Raw genomic sequence first — 10,490 nt, 5'->3', positions numbered from 1 at the left:
GCCCAGCTAGTTTTTTGTATTTTTAGTAGAGACGGGGTTTCACCGTGTTAGCCAGGATGGTCTCGATCTCCTGATCTCGTGATCCGCCCGTCTCGGCCTCCCAAAGTGCTGGGATTACAGGCTTGAGTCACCCCGCCCGGCAGCTTTGAATCTTTAACTTCACCACTCAGTCGGTGCTGAAACAGTTGCTGAAACAGTTGTTATGAAGTCCTGCCTGTTCAGCTGTTAGTGAGATCTGGCCTGCCACAGGTGGGCAGGGGGCTAGGGAATGGGAGTGCTGATTTGTTGGGTTGGGGATGGAATCACAGGAAGTTAAGGCTGTCCTCTTGCCATGAGTCAATTCCTGGTTGGGAGCCACATGACCAGATGAGCCAGTTTACCAGTCTAGGTAGTGCCAGCAGGAATGCAGGGTCTGAAAAATACCCCAAACACCAATCTTAGGTTCTACAATAGTGATGTTACCCATAGGAGCAACTGGCTGCATGACTCCTGAGCCATAATTCCTAAGCTTCTGGCTAATTTGAGTTTTACAAAGGCACTCTGGTCTCCAGGCAAGTATGAGGTTTGTTCCTGGAAAGGACTGTTATCATCTTTGTTTCAAAGTTAAACTATAAACTAAATTTTTCTATGGTTAGCTGGCCTATGCCCAGGAATTAATAGAGCATTTTGGAGATGAAAGGCAAGATGGAGTCGGTTGGGTCAGATCTCTTTCACTGTCATAATTCTCTCATTTTTATAATTTTTGCAAAGCCGGTTTCATTAATAGGAGAGTTGCTATTACTAGCATGCAAGTTCCATGAGGTCAGAGACTGTGTTTTGTTGCACGTACTAAATAAGTATTTGTTGAATGAATAAATTCTAAGACTTTTAAGGAGTTTTTATGTTTTGTTGTTAAATTTAATTGTTTACGTTGGTAACAACTTTAAGAAGTTATAAAAACAGAAACTATATTTAAAAATGCGGTGGAAATTCTCCCTGGCCTCTTTGTCCCTGATCTGCCCAGTTCTTCCTATTCCCCAATAAGTAACCCCTCTTCTTAGTTTCTTATAGATCATTCCAGAGATCTTATATTATTGCTTAATTGCCCATATAGATTCTAACTTTCCTCTTTTTTATGCAGCAAGTAGCATATTATACATGCTCTTTTGCACCTTGTTTTATCACTTAACACTGTATCTTGAAGATTTTCCACGTAAGTGAATAATTCCCCATTATTTTTATAGCCGTCTAGTGTTCCATTGTATGAATGTACTGTACTTTATTTACCTGTTGTCTATGATGGATATTTGAATTGCCTCCTGTGTTTTGTTTTGTTCTTACAATGATGTAATAAGACCAGTGTTTTAAAATAAAATTGTTTTGATTTCTTCATGCTTCATTACAATACATTGACCTGACTGCCATGATTCCCACACTCCCACATGCTGTCTAAGGCTAAGGTTTGGGGGCCACCCATGCCTGCTTCCCTTCTGCCATAGGGCAGTAGCAGCATCCCTGGATGGTGAGTTTGGGAACTAGTTCTTTTTCCATGGAGGAAAAGCGTGTGCCCTGTCAGACCACAGGCTGCCTTGGCCTCTCCCTCCCTTGCCCATGCCAGTTCCTGCCTTATCTTTCTTTGGGATAGCTGTGGCTCTTTCAGTCCCCACACTTCTCCAGCCCCCACATCCCAGTAGCTCCAGAGCACAGCTAGCTAAGAGGTGTGTGGAGGCTGGGAGCGCCTGTGGTATTTTCCTCCATGTGGGCTGTAGGGGTTTGACCAGGGCCCACGGGTGTCATTTCCACCTGTGTAAGCTCTGCACACACTCAGAGCTGGCCCTGTGCAGGACCCCTGGCCCCCTCCTTGCCTCATCCGACCCTCTGGAATCCTGTCTGCCGCTTGCCAGGCCCCTGGTTGGTGCCCACTGAGTGTGCAGCATCCCTGATGAGCGGAGGGCACCTGGCCCTGGAGCCTGTGCCTCAGTCTGACTCCAGATGCGGTGGGTCTCCTCAAGGGCCCCAGACCTGGAGGCCCCTGGATAAAGCCACATCTTCTCCATCCTTTGTAAAATGAATGGATGAATGATGGGTGGCCTTCTGGGTTTTCTGTGACCAAGCCGTAGACCCCTCTAGCCTCCCAGGGGGTCCCTCTTCTGCACCCCCCTCCTTTCCTCCCTGAGCAATGCTTCCTGGGAGGCTCTGAATTTCCCTGACTCTTGTGAACTTGACTACAACAGCCTGCTCCTTACACTGTGGGAGAAGCAGCCTGTCCTGCTGTTTCCAGCCCTTCCTCCTACAGGAGTGGGGGCTGGTGAAGCCACCCTTCTTGGAGGGACTTACTCCCAGGCCTATAGCAGAGGTTGTGGGGGTGTATTTCATAGCCCCAAAAGACATTTAAGGGAGGAAATAACAAGTAGTCAACTCTGGCTGCTGTGTCTTGGGCATCCAAGACGCACCCCAGGCTGGCAGGGGTGGGGGTGCTGCTTCCTTCTGCATTTCCTGCCATTGTTCCCTGACCCACTTCCGGGAATTCTCCTTGGGCTGGGAGGGCTGGACAACAGCAAGGGAGGCAGAGGAGGTCTGGCTTTTCTCGGCACCCTATGACCTGGCTGCTACTCTGCTCTGCTCAGTCCTGAGGGCTCCTAAGCTGGAGCTCCAGCTGCCATGTACAGCTCTCTGGTCCATGAGGCCTCCTTGGGACCTGCCTCCCAGTCCCCAAGGAGAGAAGCCTCAGTGCTCTGGGGGATTGACAGGGAACCTAGATACCCGGGTCCTGGGGCTGACTCAGCCATTCTCCTACTTGAGCAAGTCACTCCCCTCTGCCACTCCAGTTTTCTCGTGATGGACAGGGTGACTCTGATCTCTGATGTCGCATGGACTCATGTGTCCTCTATACCTACTGTCTGGTCTTTGTGACATTGCCTGGGTCCTGAGGACAATTCAGTCAACATACTGATGGGTGCCTTCTGGCACTAGCCCCTTGGGTGGAGACACTCCAGGACCCCAGCTTATTAAGTGATGGTAAAAACCCTGCTCCATGCTATGAAGGAATGGAACACAAATCAGTTTACATTCTAAAAAATATGGTTGCTAGCATTGTGAGGGGACTTCGAGCCCTGGATTGAATATTAGTGAATATCTCTCTCCCTCTATCTCCTTCTTTCAGGAAGGGTTAGAAAATGGACCTTGAGTGTATATTACATTTACTGCCTTGCTAGAAGGGCACGGGCAAGGCGACAGAGTCTGCTGCTTTCAAGAAGGATGGAAAAATAGGGATTTCATTGTTGAGAAGCTTAAATAAATAGCTAGTTTTTTATTTTAATTTTTATTATGATAAATAGACATAAACACTACCATTTTAACCATTTGTGAGCACACAGTTCAGTGGCATTACGTGCATTCACGATGTCATGCAGTCATTCCCACCGTCCACCTCCAGAATGTTCTCATCTTCTAAAACTGAAACTCTGTACCTGTTCAATAATAAATCCTCACTTCCTCCTCCCCCAAGCTTGTAGCAGCCACCATTCTACTTTCTATGAATTTGACTACTCTAGCTACCTCATATAAGTGAACTCATATAATAGTTGTCGTTTTGTGACTGGCTGAATTCACTCTGCAGAATGTCTCCAAGGTTCATGATATTGTAGCATGTGTTGAAATCTTCTTTTTTGAGACTGAATAATATTCCATTGTATGGATGGACCACATCTTGTTTATCTACTCCTCTGTTGATAGAGACTTGGTTTGCTTACACCTCTTGGCTATGGTGAATAATACTGCTGTGAACACAGATGTGCAAATATCTAGGTCTCTGATTTCAATTTCTTTTGGGGTATATATCCAGAAGTGGAATTGCTAGATCACATGCTTATTCTATGTTTAATTTTTTGAGTAACTGCTATACTGTTTCCCACAGTGGCTGCACCATTTTACATGCCTACCTGCCGTGCACAAGCATTCCAGTTTCTCCATATCCTGGCCAACACCTGTGATTTTTCTCTCCAGGAATGTGTGTGTGTGTGTGTGTGTGTGTGTGTGTGTGTGTTTATAATAGCCATCCTAATGAATGTGAAGTGGTATCTCAGTGTAAGTAATCAGTTTTAACAATCATCTAGTGGCTGGGTACCGTGGCTCATGCCTGTAATCCCAGTACTTTGGGAGGCTGAGGTGGGCGGATCACAAGCAGGAGTTCGAGACCAGCCTGGCAAACATGGTGAAACCCCATCTCTACTAAAAAAATACAAAAATTATCCAGGCATGGTGGCATGTGCCTGTAATCCCAGCTACTCAGGAGGCTGAGACAGAGTTGCTTGAACCAGGGAGGCAGAGGTTGCATTGAGCAGAGATCACACCACTGCACTGTAGCCTGGGTGACAGAGCAAGACTCCATCTCAAAAAAACAAAAACAAAACAAAACAAAACAACAACAACAAAAAACACCTATTAGGTCAAGATTGCAGTTTCATTTCATAGGGTCACAAAAATCTGTATTCCAATCAGTATTTGCAGAGACCAGAAAAAGAATTGTCCCAGATGACAGGTGTGCTGTTCATCCATCAGGAAAAAGCAATTAAGAAGTATACCTGTGGCCTTGTGCCCCGACAGTAATATGCAGGGTAAGTCCAGTTCCCAGGAGGCAAGCAGAAGTCACACACAGACACCAGGCAACAGGTTCTGATGGTCACAGGCCACTCTCTGCCCCTGGTTTCCTGCTGCCCCTACAGAGGGGCAGACTACATGGTGAGCCCACTTCATAGCTTCCTCTGCACTCTTTGAAGGGAGTGTGTGCCAACCATCACACTGCCGACCTACTCTTTCCTAATAACCCGTCCATGTGCCCCACCCCTCCTGTCAGTCAGAAATGCAGCCTCTGGTGTGTGTGATATGGACCGCTCAAGGCCTCTCAGGAGTGGGGCCTATTTCCCCTGCCCCAATATCCTTATCTCCCTGTCCCTGAAGACAGAAAGGTTTCTTTGCTTTTCTTGTACAATCACTGCTGGCTGAGCCCTGGGATTCCAATACAGACGGCCTGTGTAGACGTGGGTTGTATGAGCTGCTGGGGCTCAGGGGCAGTGTGGGGCTGATGAGATACTGACCTGGTGGACTGTCAAGGGCTCATGGGAAGACAACCCTTCATCTCTGTGGAGGCATGGCTGGGCCTCTGGGGAGGGGCGGGAAGGGGCCAAGGTGGACCTCGGGAAAGGAAAGGTATCTCTTATCTCTTCCCATGCCCAAGTATTTCCCCAGCAGCCAGGCCTTCCAGGAATGGTGCATGGTGGTAACTGGGTATGGGGGTGCAGGGGAGCCCTCGTGGGGTGCCAGGTGACTGTGTGGTCTAGGTAGACCAGCCTCGTCTGAGTGGTGGCAGTGAGGGGTCTGGCAGAGGAGCCAGGGTGCCTTAGGCCAGTTTTCTACATTTGACTTCTCTCTCCTCTCAGGTTCCTGGGGGAAGCCAAGGTCCCACTCCGAGAGGTCCTCGCCACCCCTAGTCTGTCCGCCAGCTTCAATGCCCCCCTGCTGGACACCAAGAAGCAGCCCACAGGGGTAAGTGCCCATCAGCCTCTGCCAGGTTATGGTCCAAGGCATTGCCAGGTGGCTTCTTCCTCTTTGGGCCTTGCCATTCTGACCCCAGACACGTGTCTGACTTCAGCTCCCAGGAAGTAGGCCTGGCCCTCCCTGACCAGAGTTTGCAGTGTCTGGAGAGGCACTGGACTAGGGGAGATGGGAAGGGCAGAGGGAGCCCTGACCCCATCTGCAGAGCTCAAGTCAGCCTTGGCTCGCAGCAGCTTGGCCTGCCCCTTGGTCTGGGGCTGCCTGTCTGGCCACCTCCTGTCCCCAGCTTCCTGGTCAGACTTGGCTATAGCCCACCTAGTCTCCCTGGCAGACCTCCCCTCCTCCCTCACCACCCAGCCCTCTTTTCCAGATTCAAAATCTCTGAGACATCTGGGTCAAGGGCGTGAGGGAGGGAGGGAAACAGCCCTCTCCCCTGCCCACCGGGACCCTCTTCCTTTTCCTCTGTTGTTCTTCCTGCCCCTCCCCTGGCCTTCTCAGCGCTCCCCAAGTCCAATCAGACAATTCCCAGCCCTCCTCTCTGCCTGTTATTTTTAGTGAGCTAAATATACCCTGCAGGGTTCTCTCTTCCTAGTAGAATTCTTGACCTCTCCTGTGGGTCAGCCCCGCCTTCCAGGATGTACCAGGAACCATGGATTGGAAGTACTTCCTCCCTGTGAGGTCTGGGGGATTCAGGTCCTGACTTCTCTCAGGCAGGGCAGCTGCACTGCCCCGTGGCGGGTGTGTGAGGCCAGGGCTCCTGGCTGGCTGGGTGAGTCAGGAAGTGACTGGTCTGGGCAGATCTCTGAATGGAATGAGACTGGATGCTGAGACCTAGAGAAAAGGAACTCCTGAAGTCACATAGTCAGTGGCTGTCCCCACAGGGGTCTGGACTAGGAGCTCATCCGCTAGACCCTCTGGTGGAATGGCCGTGGATGGACTCCTGGTTCACTGAACTCCCAGTCTGCTGCCCTCCCGGTGCTGAACTTTGCTCCCGAGGGGTCTTAGGCTGGGGATGGCTGGGCTGCTCCCTTGATGGGAGACGTCACTTCCCAGGAGAGTCCATCCCTTTCCCACACAGGGCTCACTGGCAGAACGTTCTGGTTTAGAGCAGTATTCACTGAGCCTGTCTCTATCACCCTGAGTCCCCTGTCATCCTCCCTTTGAGCCTCCAGTCTCTTAGCCACTCCCTGTGGTCAAGGAGGACCCCAAGGAGTTCTGGAACTACCCCTTCAGGGGTCCCGAGGAGTCTCAGACCCAACCCTCGAGGCACAGAACACGGATGGAGAGATGACAGGTATCAAGGCAGCTGGTGAGAGAGAGCCTTGGAGTCAGGCTTGGTTCTCACTTCCTTGCTGGGACACCAGCATCTCTCCACTCCAGATCTGTGTGCATCCATGACTGACATTTCCTGCCCTTCGGTCCCCTCCAACCTCAAAGGCCTGTCCAGCCCCAAGGCAGAACTTTCCATAGCTGGTCCCTGTTCATGGGGCCGTGCCTGACTGGGGCCATCCCCTCCATGCTTCCCCTCGCCTACTCCTGCTCCTCATTCACACACTGTTTGGGCTTCAAGCTTACCAGCGGGAAGCCTGCTGCCTTCTCTTCCCTGGCCAGAGATTCCTGGCTATCTGCAGAACTTCATAATCCTTCACCAACCATGTGTCCAAGAAGGGTGTGCGAGATCCAGGAGGTGGCAGATGGGAGAGAGTGCTGGACCCTGCTGGGTTGAGCTCCACTAACTGAGCACAGGCTGGAAATGGAGTGGGTGGGGGAACCTCCTCCCTGTTGCCCAGGAGGGAGTCGTCACCTGTGCAGAGGGTCTAGGACCAGATTCTAGTCCATGTGATGGCATTAAGGTCACAGAGCAGCCCCAGACAGGTCGTACGACCCTATGGGCTGGGGCTTCCTGCCTGGGACCTGGGCTGGCTGCACTGTAATGTGAGGTAGGGATAACTGGGGGTGTGCTTGGCAGGGACAGAGAGCCAACAACATTGAGGGTTCTTGCTGGCCACTCACCGAGACCTCATGTCTCAGCTGAGCCCAATCAGCAGAACATGCCAGGTGCCCCCAGTTCATTGTAGCTCACACTCACTGAGACCTCATGTCTCAGCTGAGCCCAATCAGCAGAGCATGCCAGGTGCCCCCAGTTCATTGTAGCTCAGTTGCCTCTAAGGGCCAAAGGAACCTGCTGATGGGGTGATAGGAGTGAATACAGGGCCAGTGGGCTCCTTAGGAAACTCTGGCAGACTGAGAGGCAGTGGGGAGGCCGGGAGTCCTGCTGCAGGCTGACTGCAGACCCCGTTTGCCTTTTGCTCAGTGTTCTCACCCGAGTCTCTTCAGATATGGCACGCTGGGCTGTGTGCCATGTAGGATGCCAAATCTACCGTCTGGCAGCTGCTAGGTTGATGGGGAAAACACTCCCCCTGTCCTGGAGGAACCTCCAGGCCATGGGGATTGAGGACACACGGAGGAAAAGAAGTAGCATCCTCCCAAATGTATTTTAAGAGCAGCTCACTCATGAAGGTGTGGACACATGGAGAAAACTCAGTAGGCAACACCCAGGCCTTAAAGCCAGAGTCGGATCACAAAGGAGGACAAGAGCCCACGAAGCCCAGTGGTGTGTGGGTCAGGGAGCCAGGAGGGCACTGTGTGTTGGGAGCAGGGACCTGAAGTGGGCAGGACGGTGCTCAGTGAGTCCCTGAGCTTTCTTCAATGGTATGGACCTTCTGCCAACCAACCCTGTGTCAACTCAGGGCCACAGCTACCCTCCGCCTGCTTCTGCAGGTTGTCTGAGGGAGAGGTTAGTGAGGGCCAGGCACATATCAGGCCTGTCTTGTCCACACGGGACATGTGTGTTAGGGGAGGTGAGAGTGGGCTGGTCTGGGTTTTGGTTTTGATGAGGTCAGTGTTGGAGAGCTGTGGTCGAGGAAGTAGGTAGCACACAATGGGTTGGGCATGGCAGGGTGGGCAAAGGACCCCAGAGCCTGACCACACAACCTGGACGAGGGTCACGGCCAGGGAGGGTCTGAGGAGGTCATTCGCCTTCAGTTTCCTGAGCCCTCAGCCTGGGGCCAGACAGGAGCCTCAAGTTCTGCTGATCTCATTGACCGTGGGCCTCAAGGCAGCAGACGAGGGCGACCGAGGTTACCCTGCTGCAGGGCAGCATGTTTGGTGGACACACGATTGACTGACAATGGCCTTGTGTGGGGAGAGCCCTGGAGTGCTGCTGGGCTGGAGACCTGAGGACCTGGGCTGTCAGGTGGGGGGCCTGTGATGTGGAGGACCTTGAGGAGGGTCCCACTGGGACTCTAGGCCCAGGTTGTGTGGTCTGGGAGAGCACAGGGCTCATATAGATCCCCCAGGAAGAAAATCTCAGCTCTGTTTGTCTAGAGAAGGAGACAGGGGCTGAGCTGTGATGTCACGGTGAGGATACAGGGTCCTGGTCCTGGGTGGGGCCCACAGACATGCCCACTTTCCCTTAAGAGCCTCAGCAGAGCCAAAGAATTTCGGTATTCACCATCAGATCCTGAAGCCGTGGTCCCTGGGGCTCGTCCCTGATGCTGAGATCTGTTCTAGACCCTGAGCTCCAGAGCCTCTGGAGCTGCAGGGATGTCCCTGTGGCTTCCTGATGGGCAGCTAGAAGACGGACCTTGCTCTGTGCCAGAAGTCTCATTCAAGGGCCCAGAGTCACCCGGATGGTGCCAGTTTTTCAGGAGGTTGGTGTGGAGCTGTCGGTGTAGAAACACCGGATGCTCAGGAAGCCCCAGGAGGGGCTGCTTAAGTGGTCTCTGGAGCCCTCTCTCTGAGAGGACTGCTCCTGTCTGCGTCCTGGAGAGCGCTGCTCCCGAGCCCCAGTGCTGAGGAGCTGGCACTGGGCATGGTGTGGAGGAGTTACACTCCGGCGGCTCCGCCTCTCACAGAGACGGTGTATGGAAGCCCCCAGGTGGTGTGCAGTGACTGGATAGCAGGGTGAGCCCCTAGAAACAGGAAGCGGCCCCAAGGTCAGAGGCCCAAGGGCAGCCCAGGTGTGGCCCTTTTAAGTTTTTGCTTAACTCTCCTCTCCTCACGGGGGTCCACTCAGACCGCTTGATTTAACACTGCAACCTGCAAACCCTGTCTTTGCCCTGATCTTTCTTGCTCTGGTTTACTTTTTCTTTTCTTTCTAACGTACTCTCTTCTTTATGTATTTATTTTGTTTATTATTTATTGTCTGTCTTCTCTGCCAAGACATCAGCTCCATGGAGGCAGGGGCCTTTGCCTTATTTATGGAAGTGTCCCCAGAATCCTGAACAGTGTGTTTGGCCCTGGCAGGTGCCCAATATGCATGCACATGTGCACACACACACACGCACCCACATACGTAGAGGGAATGAACATGTGAGTTAATGAATGAAAGGGTCAGGCCACACATGTCAGGCAGGCCCTCACTCCTCGTCTTTCAGATGTGGGCCCAGCTCAGGCCACGTCAAACAAACACCCCACACAGGCCTGGCCTCTGGGGCCGCTGCACGGAGCCCTGCGCTCACAAGGGCCTCTTGCTTAGCTTAATTCGCTACTGTTTCCATCTTGAAATTCTTAAGGCTCACTGCATCCTTGACCTCCTGGCTCAAGCAGGCTCAAGTGATCCTCTCGCCTCACCCTCCTGAGTAGCTGGGACTACAAGCATGGCTACCGCGTCCAGCTAATTTTTCATCTTGGAATAATGGGCTCTGCATTTTCATTTTGTGCTGGGCCTGCACATTATACAGCTGGTCCTGACCTTATGCTACTCTTGGAGGGCTGGAGTCAGCATGGATGGGCAGGGGGCTTTATTTGTCTTCTGGTCCATCATTCTGAACTTGAGTGTGCTGTTCTCCCGTTAAGGACTTTCTCCTACATAACCAAAACACAGCCTTCCAAAGGATGAAACTACCATGGACACAGCACTCTCATCTAATCCCCAGACCCCAGCCCCGGCTCAT

At 52.1% G+C, this 10,490-nt stretch overlaps 1 protein-coding gene across 14 annotated transcripts in view; it reads left to right on the top strand.

The window, feature by feature from the left end:
- DYSF (dysferlin) overlaps positions 1-10,490 on the top strand; it is a 234,033-nt gene that overhangs the window by 49,917 nt on the left and 173,626 nt on the right. For all 14 annotated transcript variants that reach the window (XM_011945196.1, XM_011945191.1, XM_011945193.1 and 11 more), the window contains exon 4: positions 5,418-5,523. In XM_011945196.1, coding sequence (XP_011800586.1) covers positions 5,418-5,523 — 106 coding nt within the window. The remainder of the gene's footprint in view (positions 1-5,417; positions 5,524-10,490) is intronic.

This window comes from Colobus angolensis, unplaced genomic scaffold (genome assembly GCF_000951035.1).
Source record: "Colobus angolensis palliatus isolate OR3802 unplaced genomic scaffold, Cang.pa_1.0 Scaffold24, whole genome shotgun sequence".
Taxonomy (NCBI): Eukaryota; Metazoa; Chordata; class Mammalia; order Primates; family Cercopithecidae; genus Colobus; species Colobus angolensis.
The sequence above is the reverse complement of the archived record's forward strand: the minus strand, read 5'-3'. Positions and strand labels throughout refer to the sequence as shown.